This window comes from Oncorhynchus gorbuscha, linkage group LG05, assembly GCF_021184085.1.
Source record: "Oncorhynchus gorbuscha isolate QuinsamMale2020 ecotype Even-year linkage group LG05, OgorEven_v1.0, whole genome shotgun sequence".
Classification (NCBI taxonomy): Eukaryota; Metazoa; Chordata; class Actinopteri; order Salmoniformes; family Salmonidae; genus Oncorhynchus; species Oncorhynchus gorbuscha.
The window spans coordinates 54,288,356-54,310,742 of NC_060177.1; the positions used below are offsets into that span (position 1 = coordinate 54,288,356).

Consider the following 22,387-nt stretch of genomic DNA (forward strand, 5'->3'; position numbering starts at 1 on the left):
AGGACAGCTCATGGTAAGAATCAGTGGAATGGTGCCATTCCGTTTGCTCCGTTCCAGCCATTATTATGAGCCGTCCTCACCTCAGCAGCCTCCACTAGCTTAGTAGAACTCCCCCTCCTAGACTAATTTACCAATCTAAAAAATGTTACTGAATGCACAACCAAATTTCGAAATGGCACTTTGTGTATTCTAGCATTCAACAGTAGGTTAAGACCCCGACTGAGTAAACCATTTAAAAATGTTAAATAAAAAGGCCAGTGGCCCGAGGCAAATGTCTATGTAGCTTATGCCCAGGGCTGGCCCTGCAAAACATGTCAATTAATTAGCCAACAGATCTCTTCCATTACGTCTGCCACCTTCGAGCACTACAGAGTCACCAGCGCCATATAAGAGCATATTTTATATATAGCCTACGAGTCCTCATATAAACACCTTTAAAATAAAGCAATTTTTTAAAAGTAATTTAGGCCTATAGGCTTCATGAAAAAAAAAACATTGTTTTTCAGCGCCTAAAAATTAGTTGGTGCCCTTCGAGTCCCACAGAGGCTAATGCGGGTGGATACATCCTCTTTAAACGCGCGGGAAAGATAAATATTAAGTCTGTTTTCACATAGGGGCCCGTTAAGTGGGCCTAGACATCGCGCTGATATGCATAACAAAATTAATTAGGTGGTGTTCGCAGCATCCAACTCCTGGACAAATAACTACTTGTAAAGCACACCTTCTGGGCATACTGAACATATGCTGGAATTATCCTTAATTGACTAATTACATAAATTACTCATTAATTTTTACAGCACATCAATTATAAAATATATATCAATTAATTTTGCATAAATTAAGGCGGCACACCGCTGAAGAAGGAGGTAGGGGGATAAAGGCGCAGGGAGGGGGCCCACACATGGGGTGGGGGAAAGGGGGTGCGGGGAAAGGGGTCGTCTGTTTGTTTCGAGAATCTAATAATTATTTGTTCAGCTTAGGGCAGGATGTTATTCCTCTGTCTCCCATTTGAAAAGAGATGTGGATAATGGAAATTATGATAATAATCTTTAAAGACCCCTCGTGAAGTCATCAGGGCGCATAGCGGCAGAGAGAAACATTTAAATCAATTAACCCTATTGTTCAACGGAAAAATGAGCCGGTTTGGGAGTGGTAAGGTTTAGGCCCTACCGTTGGAGTAATGGGAAATTATTTAGTGGTGACGCATAATGCTCCATGATTGCTCTATTTCCCCATAAAACCGCGGGTGGGGTGGTGGTGATGGCGTCTCCTTGTTGTCGTTAAAAGTTATTGGAAACTCAGTCAAGTTCTGGTGAACCTATATAATATGCCTCATGACAGAAAAGTGGCTTTTTGGTTGGTGCCATCACGACATAAATCTGTTCCTCATTTAGTAATTTAAGTAGGCTAGTTATTAAGGCCGGAATATATTTTTTTCAGTAATTGGTCTTTTGACCAATCAGATCAGCTCTGACATGAAATGATCTGACGTGATCGGCCAAAAAAACTATTATTGGAAAATTATAAAAATTGGTCAGTCAGTTGTGAACAGTGAGTGAATTACACATTCACATCGGAGACAGTTTTTCAGAGAGATTACAAGAGGAAGATTTGGTACGGGGGATAGTTGTAGCGCAGTGGCTGGTGAACTGGCAAGACCGTTGATGCTCTATCGGACAATGGACACTGGGCGGCAGTGGTCAGCTCTCTCCATCATTTCACTTTCTCTACCTCCCCTCCCCGCCTCTCAGCTATAATGTTCTGCACGTGCCCACACCATGGGTTATGCACCTGCCCTGGCCATGCAAAACCAGTTTATTTTCAAGAATTTTCGAGTTGTGGAGTTGACTAGCCTGGTTAGAGTCCGAATCACTGAAGAGGTCTATTTCACCTATGTGTTTCCTATTATGTACACTTGTAAAAGTTTAACGTTTGAAATATGGCTGAACAACCACACTGGGAGCTTTCCCTTTCGGGATTATTGTGCAGCTCTCTTCAATTCAATTCTGGTCTCCTTAGTGGCCAGTGAGATTTAGGCTACTGATAGTCCCGCCTACCTAACGGCCGCTGTCCACTGTCAGTGTGGTGCTGAAGGTCAGTTCTCTGGAGTCGGGGCGAGACCAATGTTTCGCCGCTGTCCATACTGAAATCTCATATCGCTGGTAAGCTATTTGCTGCTCATACATCGGATGTCCCTCCACAACTTCTGTGTGGTTTCAACAAAGTAGACTTCATAAATGTTTTAATTTCGGTTTCAAACAAGGAACAACAATGTTGACTATATTATAGTTAAGCAATAAGGCCGGAGGGGTATGGTGTATGGCCAATAAACCACGGCTAACGGCTGATCTTAAGCAGACGCAATGCAGAGTGCCTGGACACAGCCCTTAGACATGGTGTATTGGCCATATATGTGCCTTACTGCTATTATAAACTGGTTACCAATGTAATCAGAACAGTAAAAATGAACATTTTGTCATACCTGTGGTATATGTCTGATATACCACAGCTGTCAGCCAATCAGCATTCTGGGCTCGAACCACCCAGTTTCTAATAACAAATAGAATTGCATTTTGTTGAGGAACAAAAATGAATTATTACCAAGTGATAGCCAGTCAGTTACAGTCATGGCCTCCTGTTTATAGAGGACAGGAGTGAGCTTGAAGAGAGGTGAGAGTCACCACCTTTACATATGACCTACTGGTATTATGAAATGGTTGGGTAGGCATATGTGACTCGGGGACTACAGTGTGTAACGCCAAACGCCTTTTGCATGCGGTCAATCACAAATTGCTCCAAGTCTGTGAGTAAGAGAGAGAGAGAGATCTTCCCGAATGTGTGTTTTTTATGTTATCCTATAACATTTTCTCATTGCGTTTTAATTCAATAGGGGTTGATTACTGTTCAATCACAGTTAAAATAATAATAATAAAATGTATGCCAAGGCAATTGTATGAGCGTTCAACATTTTATTGACGGTTCTTAAAAACAACCTCTCTGGGTTTTTATTTGTCATGCAGTGCATATTATCAATTTGTGCGCCAATGGGACGCGCACGCGACCACACGCACGAAACACTCACGCGCATAAACACACACACACACAGTCCTTGGCCTCCGTGGTCGGACAGTATCATCAGTAGGCTACTACAAACTCGTCGAACCGTATCCTCGGCGCTGCAGCATTCTGCATTTCTGAAGCCGCTGGGCGCTCTATCCATGTTTGCTTTCCTGTTATAAACGGCTTTAATCTACCCGGATACATTTTTGCCATTGGCGGTGGTTCCCAAACGCTGGGTGCACGTTGAATTCAGCGAGCGCGCCCCCGCTGGATAGCTTCCCGTCACACCCACTCCATATCTGGCCAGCCTGGAGAGGGAGGACCGCTAGTTGAGCCAATGCTGCAGTGAGCGCAGCGGGGGATTCGGCGGCACAACAGCGCAAAGACAACCAGGGTTGTAAACTTGTATATGGAGACTGCAGCGTCCCCGCAACGACAAAGTCCAACATGGAAGATTATTTGCGGCGGGCCAAGACCATGCTGGTGAGTTTTAGCCTAAACAGCCCGGGGTTAATAAGGGTTTTACTGATTGGGATGATGACGACATGCTACAGGCTGTATTCCTGTTGCTGAACTGTACATTCTCTCGTTTCTTTGCCCCACAAGCAGCACCTTTAGTAGGCTACGGCGCCAGGCCTGAATGATGAATAGAAACGAGTGGTCCAAACCATAAGCTTCTCCTCCCACACATTTTGTAAAAATTGAATTTTGATCAGGGAATGCATGGAAACAGCAAGTTCATCAGAGGCACGCACCAGCTCGTACGCACCAGCCCGTACGCACCTATGCTGCAGATAACGCCTAATCTGTCATCAAGCGCACTATTTGCATTTTATTTACGCCTAATATGTCATCAAGCAGACTATTTGCATTTAAGGCCTGCTGTCTCGGCAGAGCTCAGGGAAGTAGTTTCCAGTAAAAAGTTGTTGTAAACACCTCATGATGTCTACTCACTTACTTGACAGGTATGCGAAAGGATACAAGCTGTTCGTTTTAGGTAGGCTTAGGCTACACCACAACGGTATAAATGAGTGTAGGCCTGTAGCTACAATAAACATGCGGGTGAGGTCTAAAGTTGCTTGATTTTGTTTGGTCATTCTCCATAGAGGCATGTTGTGTCTAAAGCTCCCTGAATAGACAAACCCCAGAGAAGGCTGTTGCTTTTCTGTATATGTCCAGAGCCATGCATTACAGCCTAATCGTGTCAGTATGCCTATTGTTGTAGGTAGTTGTGTGTGTTGTAGGTAGAGTGTGTGCAATTTTGTTGTTTTTTGTGTGTTTTCTTTTTGCTGGTCCATCCATTGAATAAACAGTTCCCTTTTGTGTGATGAGATCATGGGATCCAACAATGACATCGAAGGATAAGACAGAGATGATGTCATAACAAAAAGCAGGAAATACACATGGGAGCATGGGAGATTGGGATAAATTGGACCAACTGACAGAGAAAGAGTAATTGGACGATAAGGCCCAACTCAGTGGCCGCCTTGTGGTTAGTGTCCGCCCTGAGATTGGAAGGTTGGGAATTCAATCGTCGGCCGAGTCATACCAAAGAAGACTGTAAAAATGGGACCCAATGCGTTACTGCTTGGCACGCCGCATTAAGGACGCAGATTGAGGTTAAGGCCCTGCAATGGACTATAGCGTCCAGTCCAGCGGGTGTACTTGTACATCAAGCTGTCTCACGCTACAGAAACAGGCGGCTCGCACAAGCCAAGGCTCGTGGTCGTGCAATTGAACTATAAGGATGCTGGCTGATTGTGTCCTGGTTGGAGATGCCGTGTTGTACAATACATGTTTATCCACATGAGGACTGCTCCCCCCTCTGTCGCTCTCTCATTCTCGCCATCTTTTTTTCACCTTCCTTTAGCACTGCAGTGTGTGAATGGCCTCTCTTCCTCCTTTTTCATCTTCTCCTGCATGGCAACCATCCAGAACATCCATACCTCTAATTGGCTTTCCTGTATAAGTGCTTACTGGGTCTATCTTCCTTCGCTCGCTTTCTCTTTCTGTCTGTGGCTCTTTCTCTTTCACTCTCTCGCTTTCTTGCTCGCTCTCGGGCATGGCACTAAGGCAATGTGCTTAGTGGACACACACACACACACACACACACACACATCCACATACGCACGCATGCATACACAGTGCACACATGTTTTTGAGGAAGACATTGATCTAGGCTTTGGCAAGGGGATTTGGAAAGTGGATCACCCTGTCCTTCACCCCATGGCAGAACCCTGCCCAGTGTCTGCACACTTTGTGGAGATTGGAGACCTATACAGAGATGTACATATATACAGAGATGTATTGCCATAGTAGACCTAAAACATTTACACCTGGACACTCATTGACTTGGACAGTGAATGTGGTTGACAGAAACACACAGCCTGTTGTTTCTTACACACACGGGGAATACACGTGTGTGTATGTGTGTCCGTGTTCTGATATGTACGTGTGTGTGTGTATACATTTTTCTAAAAAGCTTTCCTTTTATTCGTGACGACACTCTGTAAATCACTGATGCCCAGGCAGCAGTCAGCTGTTCGTCATTTTAGCCTTTAGTACGGAAGGCTTTATGGGCAGGCAGCCCTGCTAAATTAGCCACGTCACTGGAGAAGGAGGCACGGTATTACCGCTGAGTTATAGAAGGGGGGGAGTAGGAGGGGTTCATAAACAGAATACGGTGGTGGTGAAAGAGAGGAGATGATGGAAGGACAGAGATAATGGAGGGTAAGAGAGAGGGAAAGCATTAAGAGCTAAGGAAGGCAGAGAAAAGCAGCAGCACTGCGTCTGTCCACCCCGAGCCTCCTTGAGATGAATGGGGTGAATTTTAGATGAGGAGCACACAGTGAAATGGAGATGAGAGAGCGGTACCGGCTGTGTGTTTTGTTGTCTGTGTGCTGCTGCTGCTGCTGCTGCTGCAGTGGAACAGACAGTGAGTGGCCTTTCCTTTCTCCACTAATGCGTCTCTTCCTCCCGTAGCCATCAGAGTATCGACCAACCCAACCCCCCCACCCCCTTTATCCCACCTCCCCCATCCATCCACTTTAAGAAACATGAGACCAGATATTAACATCTCAAACAGATATCCCTGCCCGGTGCCCATCCCTCCCCTGCTCCCCTCCTCATCCACTCTAATCATGGACATGCACGGTAATATGAGACTGAGATATGGATGGGTATTCATTGCTAATTTCCCTATTGGACCTGTGGTTGTATCCAGGAGAGATTTCAGCAGGCTAGTGTGGCACGGTATACTGCAGTTGGCGTGTAACCCAGTACTGCCTTAATATGCTGACTAGCTCAATGTAACAACCACCCCAGATACTTACTATCCCATCCTGTCACAACTGTGTATGACGTAGTACTCTTCATTCTCATTGGTGTAGTACTGGTAGTAGTGACTAGGATACACACATGCAAGTACACCCAAACCACTGATCACACACACCACTCATCATATTTTGCATTATGCATGGATTTGTCTGAGTACTGCATTCCAGCACAGTGTTGGATGGTCCTTTGCATGGGTTGATGTATGTTTCCTTCAACAATCAGTCTTCCAGATAGATGACACAGACACAGGAACCTTGGTATAAAACTCTTTAGTAATAAAATGCAATTGCAGACAGAGATTCACATACAGAATACCTCAGTAGTCTACAGTAAAGATCTGTGTGGCGAAACAGGAGACAACTGTCTTTATGGTAGTTGGTGTGGACAACCTACCGTCAATCATACCTTAACATTGTTGCATTGGATTAGATACAAAGTATCTAAGATGAGGAAAACATGTCTAGACTGTGGTTTCTCACTCTACTATAAGCCATCAACCACACCTGTGTAGTCTCAGGCCCTTTGCTACTTTCGGAACATCTCGGCCTTGAGGCTGCGTGACTATCAGCAGGTGCAGGCAGTTTTCAGCCTGAGAACTAAAGCAGTACATCGCCATTACCCAGTACTTTTCCATCATTGCAAAATTCAAGCATACAAAGGTTATCACATACAGTAATCATGGCATTGGTGTACCCCCACACCCGACTCCCAGGGTAACCCCCAACAACAGTCATACCTGCTCTAGGGATTAGATGATATCAGCTATTTCTGTTCTGCCTAAAACACTTCTCACAGCTTATCTTTCTTTCATGTCACAGGCTGCAGTGGCATAAGAAGTTAAAGCTGCAGTATGTAACTTCTTGGGCCACCTGACCTAATTCACATAAAAATATAAATTATAGTCTAAGAAGTGTAGATATGTTCTATGTGCGCTATTTCTATGCTTCCCGTTCTTCAGTTTAATTTTTGCGTCTTACTGAGAAGGGTGCAACTGCAGTCCGCAATTCAGGGCGTTCCTGCATGTGGGCATTCCTGCATCTGCAGGAACCCCTATTTGTACTTCTATTGGTCCATTTTTAAGCTATGACTCCAGTACATAGGCGGGAGGCCGGGGTGCTCCAGTACATGAGATTGCGGTAATGCGCCATAACATTGGATGCCAACAGCTGATAAATCCCACAGAGAATACATTTTATTTATTTATTTATTTTATTAATATATTTATTTGCACCAAAGAAAGTGATAGACATCAATACAGATAAAAAATGTAATAAACTAAAAAAGGTGTGGTTGGAAGCCCAAGGCCTTATATGAAAACCACACCACAAAAAAACAACACACAATACAATATACAAGTACACAAATAAAAAAAGGTTTGTTAAAACAGATAATAAAACCTGCTAATTACAAATGTATAAATGAATTGATCAGTAATCATGAAAAAAACATATATATTTATTTTTTATGTGAGTGTGGGAGAGTTATGCTATATGGAGGAGATAACTGAGTAGTTTGGTTCATCAGGCTAACCCACAGTCTTCACTTAAAGTTATTGAGGGGTGATGATGTTTTGGCAATGTGAAGATAGGAATTCCAGAGTATAGTACCTTCTATATCTAATAGAGAATTGACGATGTGAGGTGCTGCTGTGGGGAGGGCGAAGGTTATCGCAGTGTCTTGTGTTATATAGATGGATGTCTGAATTCACCCGGAAGAATCCATTGAAGGATTTTGGTAAACTGTCTGGCAGTTATGAGTATTTGTAGATGAAAGTGGCATAATTGGCGTACATTATTGTCGTAAATAGGTATTTAAAGGAGGTGGCTAGTCTTAGAATTTTTTTTTTAATGATGAGTAATTTGTGTAGGTAGGAGGCTTATGAAGTTGTCCAGACAATATCACAGTAAATGAGATATGGATAAATGAAGCTATAGTATAGCTGGAGACAAATGTAATATGATCTTTCCAGGACAACTTTTCATCACTAAGAACTCAGAGGAATCTAGTGGATGTGACTAGTTCCATTTCATTCCCACCAATTGAGATTCTCAATGTATTATTAATGTTATTATAACAATATGTCTTATTACTAGCGAATACAATACAGTTGGATTGTTTAACATTTAAGATTATCAAATGATCTGGAACCATTCAGAAAATGTGGCCATACCTGAGTTGGCTTCATTCATTCATGAATCAGCATTTCTGTGTGATAAAATCAAATTGTTATCATCAACAAAGAGAATGGGAAGTATGATAGAAGAAACAGCAGGAAGGTCACGGATGTAGATTGTGAATAACAAAGGTCCAACTGCAGCCACAGGATATCTTGTCCCTAGTAGATGCACGGCCATTTGCATAAACACTTTGAGCTCTACCATAATCATAACTATATAGGCAATTATATGTATAATCATGAAAACTGTAATAATGCAATTTAGAATGTCATATTTTATGATCAACCGTGTCAAACGCCTTGGGCAAATCTAAAAAGATGACGAGCGGATTCATTGTTGCTAAAGAACCATATCTGTGGAGTCGTTTTTACAGTGCTCATATAGAATACAGTGTTGATTTAAATGTTTCAACATTCTCTTATAGACCCATCTATAGAGGAGGATAACATTGGCTATTTTAAACTCTTTAGTAACAATGATTTGGTGAAGATATACGTTAGAGGCTCAGTAATAGACACTGATTTCACCAAAGAGGCACCGATTTCATCATGGCCTGCTGCTGATAACTTTAAGTTACCAATTACCTCAAACTGAAGCAGATGTAAATCCAAAGGATTTCTGTCAGTTTTCTCTATTTTCTTTGACAGAGGAACCCACATTCACAATGAAATAACATCAGGATCACTATATTTGTGACTTTTTTTCTCCCCAATGACAATCTTGTCTCATCACTGCAACTCGGGAAGAGGCGAAGGTCGAGTCATTCATCCTCCGAAAATTGACCCGCCAAACCACGCTTCTTAACACCTGCCCACTGCACCAATGTGTTGGAGGAAAAGACCCCCCGGCCAAACCCTTCCCTAACCCGGATGATGCTGGGCCAATTGTGCGCCGCCCTATTGGACTCCCGGTCGGTTGTGACACAGCTTGGGATCGAACCCTTGTCTGTAGTGATGCCTCCAAGGGATTAAACCGCTGCGCCACTTGGGAGGCCACAACTAAACCAAGATTTCCAGAACCCATCTGCTGCTCTCCTGTGTGATTTAACTAAGGGAAAGCAGTGGCGAAATACAGAATTGAAAGATGTGAGAAAAGTCTGGTAAGCAGACTCCACATCGGCCTGATTATTAAAACATTTCATCAATCAACAAGCGCCAACAATTACTTTTTGTTAAATATTCTACCTTTAATGGTACTAATCATTCCCATCTGTTCATTTCCAGCTGCCAAAGAGAAGTGTGGCTAGCTATAGCTAGTACACAGCGGTAGTGTGTCCTTTGCCCCCCCGCCTGTCAGGCATTGTTTTCCCGCAGTTCTGTTAATGACAGCGAGGGCAGGTGTTCGGCAAGTGGGAGCGAAGGACACTGTGTGCTACCTTAGCCAGCTAGTCCTAAGGAAGACTCCGGTACACAGCAGGCGGGAGGCAGGAGCAACACTGTGTACTAGCTAGTACACTGTGTCACGAGCTAAACTCAGCAAAAAAAGAAACGTCCTCTCAGTCAACTGTGTTTATTTTCAGCAAACTTAACATGTGTAAATATTTGTATGAACATAAGATTCAACAACTGAGACATAAACTGAATCCGTTCCACAGACATGTGACTAACATAAATGGAATAATGTGTCCCTGAACAAAGGGGGATCAAAATATGGTATGCCAGGAGCATACCACCCTGCATACCACTGCTGTCTTTCTTCTGAAGCTAAGCAGGTTTGGTCCTGGTCAGTCCCTGGGTGGGAGACGAGATGCTGCTGGAAGTGGTGTTGGAGGGCCAGTAGGAGGCACTCTTTCCTCCCCTGGGCAGTGATTGGCGACACTGCCCTGTGTAGGGTGCCGTCTTTCGGATGGGACGTCAAACAGGTGTCCTGACTCTCTGAGGTCATTAAAGATCCCATGGCACTTATCGTAAGAGTAGGGGTGTTAACCCTGGTGTCCTGGCTAAATTCCCAATCTGGCACTGAAACCATCATGGCTACCAAGTCATCCCCAGCTTACAATTGGCTCATTCATCCCCCTCCCCTCCTCTGTAACTATTCCCCAGGTCGTTGCTGTAAATGAGAATGTGTTCTCAGTCAATTTACCTGGTAAAATAATGTATTTAAAAATATATATATACAGTATATAAAATAAAAAGTAACAGTCAGTATCTGGTGTGGCCACCAGCTTCATTAAGTACTGCAGTGAATCTCCTCCTCATGGAATGCACCAGATTTGCCAGTTCTTGCTGTGAGATGTTACTCCACTCTTCCACCAAGGCACCTGCAAGTTCCTGGACATTTCTGGAGGAAATGGCCCTCACCCTTCGTTGCCATCCTGTACCTGTCCCACAGGTGTGATGTTTGGATGTACCGATCCTGTGCAGGTAGTCTGCCACTGTGAGGATGATCAGCTGTCCGTCCTGTTTCCCTGTAGAGCTGTCTTAGGTGTCTCATAGTACGGACACTGCAATGTATTGCCCTGGCCACATCTACAGTCCTCATGCCCCTTGCAGCATGCCTAAAGCACGTTCACGCAGATGAGCAGGGACCCTGGACATCTTTCTTTTGGTGTTTTTCAGAGTCAGTAGAAAGGCCTCTTTAGTGTCCTAAGTTTTCATAACTGTGACCTTAATTGCCTGCCGTCTGTAAGCTGTTAGTGTCTTAACGACCGTTCCACAGGTGCATGTTCATTAATTGTTTATGGTTCATTGAACAAGCATGGAAACAGTGTTTAAACCCTTTACAATGAAGATCTGGGTAGTTATTTAGATTTTTACTAATTATCTTTGAAAGACAGTTTCTTTTTTTGCTGATTTTAGTTAGCACATGGTGTCGCCTCAACCTCCCGCCTGCTTTACTAGCGGATGTGGGGAGACTGGGAGACGGTGTGCTTCGCCCCCACCTGTTGGACACAGTTTTCTCCGGTACACAGAGGACGTGGGGAGACTGGGAGACACTGTGTGCTTGCTAGCTAACTAGCAAGCTAGCACACGGTGTCACTAAAGATTAAGCTAGCTAGTGAGCGCATGGTGTCGCCCCAGCCTCCTGCCTGCTGTGCTAGCAGGAGGTGACCAGTAGACAGTGTCCTGGGCCCCAGCCTGTCGGGAAATATTTTCCCACGGTTCCATTAACGACAGTGAGGGCAGGTGATTGGCAGGCGTGAGAAAAAAACTCAGATAATGTTTTTATTTCCCTTTAGACCCACATTCAAAAGTGTCACAGTAGCATGAATATTGATGTGACTTTAGGTTGACGCGGTACTGATACCCCCTTGTTTAAAGCCTCGTTATCGTGGTTTTGTGTTACTTTTTTACTTTTGTTTATTTTATTGATCATTTCTTTGTAGCATATTTCTTAGTTACTTTAAAAAAATCATAATTGTTGATTAAGGGCTTGTAAGTAAGTATTTCACAGCAATACCTGTTGTATTCGGCGCATTTGATTTTATGTTGCGCTCGGGGAGGCGTTCATGCAGGAGCCAATGGGGTGCTGGAGGGATGGAGGGTGTTCAGGAAGGAATCAATGGGTTGCTCGGGGAGGCGTTCATGCAGGAGCCAATGGGGTGCTGGAGGGATGGAGGGTGTTCAGGAAGGAATCAATGGGTTGCTCGGGGAGGCGTTCATGCAGGAGCCAATGGGGTGCTGGAGGGATGGAGGGTGTTCAGGAAGGAATCAATGGGTTGCTCGGGGAGGCATTCATGCAGGAGCCAATGGGGTGCTGGAGGGATGGAGGGTGTTCAGGAAGGAATCAATGGGTTGCTCGGGGAGGCGTTCATGCAGGAGCCAATGGGGTGCTGGAGGGATGGAGGGTGTTCAGGAAGGAATCAATGGGTTGCTCGGGGAGGCGTTCATGCAGGAGCCAATGGGGTGCTGGAGGGATGGAGGGTGTTCAGGAAGGAATCAATGGGTTGCTCAAGTGGGTTGCTTTTACTTTCGGTTTTGTACACCAGCTTCAAACAAGTTATTGACAAGGTTATTGAAAAGTTACTTCACAGTGGTTTAGATGGTACAATGATTCTCTACACTACACATTGCTTGTTTTCTCACAGAAAGTGAAATTACACGACTTGGATCCCATTATGCCTGGCAAAAACCAAACACTGCATTCCACAGTAAGAACCTTATAGCAACGGTCAAGCACAGTGGTGGTAGTGTGATGGTTTGGGGATGCTTTGCTGCCTCAGGACCTGGACGACTTGCCTTAACAGAAGAAACCATGAATTCTGCTCTGTATCAGAGAATTCTACAGGAGAATGTCAGGCCATCCGTCTGTGAGCTGATGGTGAAGCGCAGATGGGTCATGCAGCAAGACAATGATCCAAAACACACAATCAAGTTTACATGAAAACGTATATAAAAAGCAACATATGTGAAGTTTTTGAATGGCCTAGTCAGTGTCCAGACCTAATCCCAATTGAGATGTTGTGGCAGGACTTGAAACGAGCAGTTCATGCTTGAAAACTGTGGTGGCCTTTTTCTGCTTTACCAAATGAGGAGAGTTACAAACTACACAACAGTCAGAGTTACATTTAAACTACATCTTTTTATTAAGAGCTTTGCAATAGCCCTTTTTGACTTTCAATGATGCGCTATCTCTAATGAACCATTGAAAAGTGAATACAGAAAAGTACAAAGATCTTTTATAGCCAAGATACACCCCTCTCAACTTACATGACAAATCACAGATCTTAGGAACTGTTCACAAAGAAAGACTTACTTGAGAGAGAGAAGTATCCCATAGCCAAATAGCATTCGCTATAAATTATCATTCAGTTTGTTCCCTAAAACAGGTTCTAATCTCGTTCCTGGTACTTCATAGTACAAAAACACCAACTCATCCAATGGCATATATCAATTGTCAACTCTAGATACTCCCATCTCAAGTAAATCCCCTCTTGACTCCACACCTGGACAAGCTCACTGAGGGGAGTAAGCCTCTAGGTCATACACTATCCCTTTTGCTCAGTTCTCAACCCCCCCAAAGATACATTTGAGACGGTCACAGGTTCAAACTGCATGCAGCAACCCTGGATGGAGAGCATGTTGTGGGGTTAAGAGCCTTGTTCAAGGACCCAACTGTAGGGGAATTGTTTGCAGGTGTGAACCCAGCAGCCCTACTGTTGTCAGATCACTTCTACCCATTTATGATTTTCAAGCGGCCACCTGGGATTTGAACCGGCCACCCTTCGGCCGCAGGTCCAACTCCCGCCACAAGTCCAGCGCCTGCCACACGTCCAACTCCTTAGCCATTAGGCTACATGTTTGACTGGTTCCAGAGACTAAGAAGGAGCAAAAACATGAGTTAATCTTCAGAAATAAGCATGAGTTCATCTGCCACAATGAAGACAAAATGTGATGCAGACATAGATTTACTATGATGTAGAAGAACAACTGACATGCAGTTGTTGTCAGCAGCAACCGCTAGAGAGATCCTCTGCCTCTGTTAGTTCTGTGTTACTGCCAAACTGAGCAAAACATATTTTGTTAATGCTTATTATATTTCATTTATAATAAGTCATTTATATATTCCCCCTCTGTCAGCCACAGTCTTCTATGGCTTCATGAAACAGGCTTGTCCCCTAAATTGAATCCACACTGAAATACTGACATAAGACAAACAAATGGCTATAATGCCAATGTCAGGCTGCGTCTGTAGCTCTATTTGGAATATCCCATAATAAAAAAAGAATGTTTATTTAAAAGAGTTAGCTGGCTTATAAAGTGGTGAATTAAAGTAATCTAACTTATATTTAGCTAGCTGAGTTAGCTAGGTAGCTAGCTAACAAATGTGCTCAATTTCTAATAATGTTTCATCTTTATTTATCTAGCCTATAGTTTATATCATATGACTTTGGCATTATATATTTCAATTAAATAATCAACTTTGCTTACTTTAATACATTGAAAATAACGTGCTTATTGGTAGGCTACTTGTCATGCTGGAATTAACTGGCAGTTGTTTTTTGAGTCAGAATGGCAGTTACATTTTGAATTGACCAAAAAAGTCAATATAGAACCCTTTATCTAAGAGAGTATGCTTTTATTAAACATTATTTCCTCTTGCTTCTTGATAGTATTTAGTTTGCAACAGCACAAGTTTGTTTGAACCTTGTAGTTTGCCATTCAGACCTCGGCACAATGTTTCAAAATATAAATTCGATCTTCCCCTTGCCGTAGTGAGCTAATGGTGTTGGACGTCAGCTAGCCATTTTTGTGTAAAATCATGCCCCTGAATTTAAAATGGATTACATTTATATTTTGTGCCACTGGCCTACACACAATACCCCACAATGTCAAAGTAGAACTATGTTTTTAGAAATGTTTAGACATTTTATTAAAAATTAAAAGCTGAAATGTCATTTGTCATTAAATATTCAACCCCTTTGTTATGGCAATCCTAAATAAGTTCAGGAGTAGAAATGTGCTTAACAAGTCACATAATAAGTTGAATGGACTCATTCTGTGTGCAATAATAGTGTTCAACATAATTGCCCCACACATACAGTGGGGAGAACAAGTATTTGATACACTGCCGATTTTGCAGGTTTTCACACTTACAAAGCATGTAGAGGTCTGTAATTTTTATCATAGGTACATTTCAACTGTGAGAGACGGAATCTAAAACAAAAATCCAGAAAATCACATTGTATTATTTTTAAGTAATTAATTTGCATTTTATTGCATGACATAAGTATTTGATCACCTACCAACCAGTAAGAATTCCGGCTCTCACAGACCTGTTAGTTTTTCTTTAAGAAGCCCTCCTGTTCTCCACTCATTACCTGTATTAACTATTAAATTTGTTACCTGTATAAAAGACACCTGTCCACACACTCAATCAAACAGACTCCAACCTCTCCACAATGGCCAAGACCAGAATGCTGTGTTAGGACACCAGGGATAAAATTATAGACCTGTACAAGCCTGGGATGGGCTACAGGACAGTAGGCAAGCAGCTTGGTGAGAAGGCAACAACTGTTGGCGCAATTATTAGAAAATGGAAGAAGTTCAAGATGACGGTCAATCACCCTCGGTCTGGGGCTCCATGCAAGATCTCACCTTGTGGGGCATCAATGATCATGAGGAAGGTGAGGGATCAGCCCAGAACTACATGGCAGGACCTGGTCTATGACCTGAAGAGAGCTGGCACCACAGTCTCAAAGAAAACCATTAGTAACATACTACGCCGTCATGGATTAAAATCCTGCAGCGCACGCAAGGTCCCCCTGCTCAAGCCAGCGCATGTCCAGGCCCGTCTTACTGTTTGGTAGGTGATCAAATACTTATGTCATGCAATAAAATGCAAATTAATTACTTAAAAATCATACAATGGGATTTTCTGGATTTTTGTTTTAGATTCCGTCTCTCACAGTTGAAGTGTACCTATGATAGAAATTACAGACCTCTACATGCTTTTTAAGTAGGAAAACCTGCAAAATCGGCAGTGTATTAAATACTTGTTCTCCCCACTGTAGGTAAGTAACATAACTAATTTCAAACACAGATTTCACCACAATGACCAGAGAGGTTTTCCAGTGCTTCGCAAAGAATTGGTAGATGGGTAAACACTTTTTTTTATAGACATTTAATATCATTTTGAGCATGTTGAAGTTATTAATTACACTTTGGGTGGTCTATCAATACACCCAGTCACTAAAAGAGATACAGGCCTCCCCCTAACTCAGTTAACGGAGAGGAAGGAAACTGCTTAGAGATTTCACCATGACGCCAATGGTGACTTTAAAACAGTTACAGAGTTGAATGGCTGTGCTATGAGAAAACTGAGGATGGATCAACAACATTGTAGTTACTCCACAACACTAACATAAATGACAGAATGAAAAGAAGGAAGCCTGTACAGAATACAAATATTCCAAAACATGCATCTTGTTTGCAATAAGGCACTAAATTAACATTTGGCAATGAAATTAACATTATGTTCTGAACACAAAGCGTTATATTTGGGGCATATCCAAGACAACACATCATGAAGTCTTCATATTTTCAAGCATGGTGGTGGCTGCATCATGTTATGGGTATGCTTGTCATCGGCAAAGACTCACTTAGTGAGTTTTTTTTGGGGGGGGGGGTTAAAAAAAAAAAAAGAATAGAGCTAAGCACAGGCAAAATCATAGAGGAAAATCTGGTTCAGTCTGCTTTCACCAGACAAATTGGGAGACAAATTCACCTTTCAGCAGGACAATAACCTAAAACACAAGGCCAAATATACACTGGAGTTGCTTACCAAGACAACAATCCTGAGTGGCCTAGTTACAGTTTGGCTTAAAAATCTATGGCAAGACTTGACAATGGCTGTTATGCAATGATCAACAACCAACTTGACAAAGCTTGAAGAATTTAAAAAAATAATAATGTGCAAATATTGTACAATCCAGGTGTGCAAAGCTCTTAGAGACTCACCCAGAAAGACTCACAGCTGTAATCACTGCCAAAGGGGATTATACATGTTTTGGCTCAGGGGTGTGAATACTTATGTACATGAGATATTTCTATATTTAATTTTCAATACATTTGAAAAAATGTCCTAAACATGTTTTCACTTTGTCATTATGTGGTATAGTGTGTAGTTGGGTGATTTAAAAAAATCTATCTAATTTTTAAATTTTTTATTCAGTCTAACACAACAAAATGTGGAATAAGTCAAGGGGTATGAATACTTTCTGAAAGCACTGTGTATATATACAACTTTTTTGAGTAAAGGGTTATTTAATCTCACCCAAAGAACCAAACGTTTCTATATAGAACCCAAAGAACCATTTTATTTCTAGGAGTGTATATGCCAAAACCATTCCAACTCAAATGCTTATTTGTAACATACTTAATTACCACTTTTTGGAAGGAAAACGATTTCACTCATACTGTAATTAATTATAGGTCATATTTCAGGTCATACTACAGCTACTTTAAAATGCTTGCTAATCCGCAGGACAGAAAAACACACTGAAGTGTAAACGTTGTCAATGCAATAACTCTGATGCTGCATGATCTTGTCAACCTCTTCTGTATGTGTGTTTGTCTCTTTGTTTGTTCCAGGCATCAGGACCTGACTGTCCTAAAGTCCATGCTGTCCTAGGAGGGGTGGACCCAGATGTAGATGCTGTGGCTTCAACACTTTGTTACGCCTATTTCCTCAACCAGGTAATGTGTGGGGACATGTTCACGTGTGCATGATATTTATGTATGTGATTTGTGTGTGTCTGTATTGTAGCCTTTGTGTACTTGTTTATGTGTTGGAGGTTGAGTTTACGTTTATTTTTGTGTCTTGTATTTGTACTTTCTGTGTGTGTGTGTCTCTCTCTCAGAAGGAGCGATCAGATTGTGTGTATGTCCCGGTCCTGTGTGGTCAGAAATGTGACGTGGGGTTGCCGGGGGAGACAGTGCGGTACCTTAAGAGGGTTAGGGTGTGTGAGTCTGCTCTGCTGTGGAGAGACGACATCAAACTACTGCAGCTCCACCACAGAGGAAAACTCTCCCTCACTTTGATGAGGGACGATGTGCTCGACAGGTACACGCACACACCCACATATGCGCACACACACAGCATTGATGGGATAAATCATGTGGGTGATATTTTGCGTGTGTTTGTACATTTGGGTGTCTGTATTGTCTGATGTGTTAGATGGTATATTATGAAAATGTGTGTTTATTGTTTCAGACTGGCCCTGAGGGCTTTGTGCAGATGTAGTGTAATGATCCCCTCCCCTGTCTGATCCAGCTCCAACTATGAAGCTCTGGAGTCCAGCATCCTCAGAGTGGTCCATCACCACGAGCAACGGGCAGGAGAGGAGGGGGTGTTGTCCATGGCGATGGTGGTCGCCAGGGAGATTCTTCAAGAGGCAGTGGAGCCGATCTGTGCACCGCTGGGGGAGCTCTTAGGAGGTGAGGGCCGATGGCGCCCCCCTGGGGGTAATGGGCCGATGCAGGACACACACAAAGAACCCCGATATGACTCGGTTAACACCCACCAGGAGAGAGGGTATGTGCATGGCCGAGGGAGGAGAATAAAGAGTAACAAGTCATGACATCTAGACAGAAAGAGAATAGAAGAAAGAGTGTCAGAATGTGTACATGTGCGTCTGCCTGTGTGTGTTTCTTTCAACCCCTCTGGGTTGCAGGGTTTGTTGTATTTGACACTTTAAACACACCGTTATGAGTCACTACCTCTGACATGGCAGGTGTGTGCGTGTGTGCATGCATGAGTGCATGGTGTGTGTGTGTGTGTGTGTGTTCTTCCCCCTGCCAATAAATCAGTCAAACAAGCAACCAAGCAAGCAATCTTGTTGTTCTCCATTGCGTATCCCTATGTCTTAGCTGTGATTTACCGGATTATGTGTGTGTGTGTGTGTGTGTGTGTGTGTGTGTGTGTGTGTGTGTGTGTGTGTGTGTGTGTGTGTGTGTGTGTGTGTGTGTGTGTGTGTGTGTGTGTGTGTGTGTGTGTGTGTGTGTGTGTGTGTGTGTGTGTGTGTGTGTGTGTGTGTGTGTGTGTGTGTGTGTGTTCTGTGGCAGAGAGAACAACTGCCCCCTCTCATTGAAGCCATGAATTTCAAGGCCGACCGGGATACTGCAGGCTGTTGTTTTCAGAAAGCAGGATATCCCAATTATAGTGAAAGGTAAAATGCCAATCTTCTAGGGCAATATTTGTGTAAATAAATAAAACATTAGGAGACAATCATGGTACCAATAATTGCTTCGATTACACCAAATGTATGTCCTTGAACCATTTATTTTGAAATTGCACACAGAAAAAGGTTATTAGGATAATTTCGCTGCTACTGGCAGCCTGCGGTATCCCGGTCAGCCTTCAAGAAGAGGCAGCACTGAGCTAATCTGCAACGTCACTTCCCCCGAGTGGCTCAAACTACGCATGTAATGTCTTGAGAATCCCCCGCATGAGACGCCATCTTAGCAAGCTGAAACTGACTTCCCGAGCTTCAACTGTGCCGTTGAGTCGTCACATAGGAATGAACGGCGTGTGGTCATCGACGGCTTTGTCCATTCACATACAGTCAAGGGTGCTGTGCTTTACGGAGCACAGCACCACCCAACAGCTCCTGAGTGGGATGAGTTGAACTGAGGTCACTGACATCACTTTGTGAGAGTACCTCTGTATGATATGATGGTCTTGATGCAGTATCCCTGAGATATTTGCGGCCTGTACATTTCTCCCCCGGGTGGTTTCAGTGCCATATACAAACATAATAGGACGACATGGTCTAATATAACACCGATGACTGACTATCGGTTTGTTTTTGATGCAGCCTGTGTGTGTTTTCTCAGAGGCCCTGCGGCTACAGTCAGAGGTGATGTGGATCCAAGTTGGCCACTGCTCGGTGGACCTGGAGGAGCTGCTGAGGGCATTGGAAGAGAGAAGCAGCATCTCCGCCTATGATGTCACAACCGGTCCTAACGCTGGCGAGGCCCAGTTTCAAGGTGTGTGTTTGCAGCTGGCTGGATTGTGCCTGCCTGCCTGCCTGCCTGCCTGCCTGCCTGCCTGCCTGCCTGCCTGCCTGCCTGCCTGCCTGCCTGCCTGCCTGCCTGCCTGCCTGCCTGCCTGCCTGCCTGCCTGCCTGCCTGCTTGCCTGCCTGCCTGAGGCGATGTAACTCATGAAGTGGACAATTGAATTAATGGAATTGGAATTGGACTTGAATTGGAGTTAGGCTGTTTGGGAAATTGTAAAAGATATAGTTGGAATTTAATTAGAATTCAGAATTGAATAAACTTGAATTCAATGACATGTACTTTGTATACACTGAGTGTACAAAAACCTGCTCTTTCCATGACAGACTGACCAGGTGAATCCAGGTGAAAGCTATGATCCCTTATTGATGTCACTTGTTAAATCCACTTCAAACTGTGTAGATGAAGGGGAAGAGACCGGTTAAAGGATTTTTAAGCCTTGAGTCAATTGTCATGGATTGTGTATGTGTACCGTTCAGAGGGTGAATGGGCAAGACAAAAGATTTAAGTGCCTATGGTAGTAGATGCCAGGCACACCGGTTTGAGTGTGTCAAGAACTGCAATGCTGCTGGGTTTTTCACACTCAACAGTTTCCCTTTTGTATCAAGAATGGTCCACCACCCAAAGGTCATCCAGCCAACTTGACACAACTGTGGGAAGCATTGGAGCCAACATGGGCCAGCATCCCTGTGGAATGCTTTCAACACCTTGTAGAGTCCATGCCCTGGCGAAATTGAGGCTGTTCTGAGGGCAAAAGGGGGTGCTAATTCAATGTTAGGATGTTTTGTACACTCAGGTTTTTAAAAATAATTTCACATTTGTATCGATATATTTGTATCTACAGTATAACTGGACTGCCAGTGCTTTAACAGTGACATTACACGTACAGTGTATTTCTAATTAATATTAGGTGGCTTCAATTACTATTTACCTCTTCCAAACGTGTACTCCCATTGGTGAAAAGTGTGTGTGTGTGTGTGTCCTCGTTGCAGGAGAATATCGGTAATTGAATTGAATTAGTGGTGTTACAGGGAGCAGACATTTGTTGGAATTTGTGGAATTGACCCCAAACCTTGCAATCTATACATTGTGTGTGTGTGTGCGTGTGTGTGTGTGACAGGTTTGGACATAGAGCAGATGTTTCTGAAGGAGCTGAAGGAGTTCTCTGATGGGGAGCTGACCATGTCTTTCACCACTGTGCCAGTAGATCTGGAGGTAAGATCAAAGGTCATTAGCAAAACAAAACTAGAAAAGGAAAATAAACACATTTTACCATTTGGTTAGCCTGATATAGTTATTGTGTGTTTACAGTAAAATTGTGTCATAAAATGTAATGCAAACAATGCTCTAATACAACTTGACTGGCAAGCCGAAGGAGTCCGAAGCAAAAAGTTGTAGCTATAAGTGCTTTTAAAATAGAAGTGATGACACAACAAAGAAGACAACACTTTCATTTGGTGTCAGGTAGAGCATTTCAGTATTACTTTCCCCATTTGACTTAATCCTAAACTTTTTATGGCAACTTTTAATGACACAGACTTTTGCGTTTTTATGGGACCCTCTGTGTTCTTTTGCATTGAGATGTTATGGAAATAGGAGCCTAAATACGTGTGTCACAGCCAGGTGCACCACACTGGGCTCTGCATTTTAAACCCCTACCTGTCTAAACCACTTCCACTTCTTACTGTGGAAACTAAAAGCCACAAGGGAGCTTGGCTCGAGACCTTCTCTATCTCTATTTCTCTCTCGGTCTCTCTCTCTCTCTCTCGCTCCCTCCCTCCTTCCCTCTCTCTCTCTCTCTCTCTCTCTCTCTCTCTCTCTCTCTCTCTCTCTCTCTCTCTCTCTCTCTCTCTCTCTCGCTCACACACATACATAGAGGGTGCTTCCAGACACCCGCGTGTTTGTGCTTTTGTATCCCTCCCTGCTCTCTCTCTCCACTGCAACTTCTAATGTGTCTCTCCAATTCATTTATTATTTCTTTATATCTTTTTCTTTTCCAAAGCCATTTTTCTCCCCTGCTGCCTGGCGTGCGATATTAGGGTATGTGTAAAATAAATGATGTCTATAGCTGTAGGGGTAGCTCTGCCTCCCCCGGAACTACCTACGTCTAAGGAACATTAAACATCATATCCTCGTTTAGCGAATAAATAACCGTTCATTTGAATGGCTTTGTGCGCTGGACTTCTGTGCATATTTTACCAGCCCAAGGAGAGGGCCCATTAGGGACTTAATATAGAATAAATGGCCAGGGGCGGTGGTGGAGCCAGCGGACGCGCGACTCAGCAGCGTCATGGTGGGTTACTAATGACCTGCGAGGGCTCCAAATGAATCCGTTATATGCATGTCATTTGCAGTAT

The 22,387-nt window shown here is 43.3% G+C and overlaps 1 protein-coding gene across 4 annotated transcripts in view; it reads left to right on the forward strand.

The window, feature by feature from the left end:
* The first annotated feature begins 3,200 nt into the window (after nt 1–3,200).
* Nucleotides 3,201–22,387, forward strand: part of LOC124036066 (protein prune homolog 2-like) — a 52,299-nt gene continuing 33,112 nt past the window's right edge. For 2 of the 4 annotated variants that reach the window (XM_046350189.1, XM_046350190.1), the window contains exons 1-6: nt 3,201–3,543; nt 17,606–17,710; nt 17,875–18,077; nt 18,288–18,451; nt 19,850–20,002; nt 21,151–21,245. In XM_046350189.1, coding sequence (XP_046206145.1) covers nt 3,508–3,543; nt 17,606–17,710; nt 17,875–18,077; nt 18,288–18,451; nt 19,850–20,002; nt 21,151–21,245 — 756 coding nt within the window. In that variant the 5' untranslated portion in view covers nt 3,201–3,507. The remainder of the gene's footprint in view (nt 3,544–17,605; nt 17,711–17,874; nt 18,078–18,287; nt 18,452–19,849; nt 20,003–21,150; nt 21,246–22,387) is intronic. The other 2 variants (XM_046350188.1, XM_046350191.1) reach the window with 1 other exon arrangement.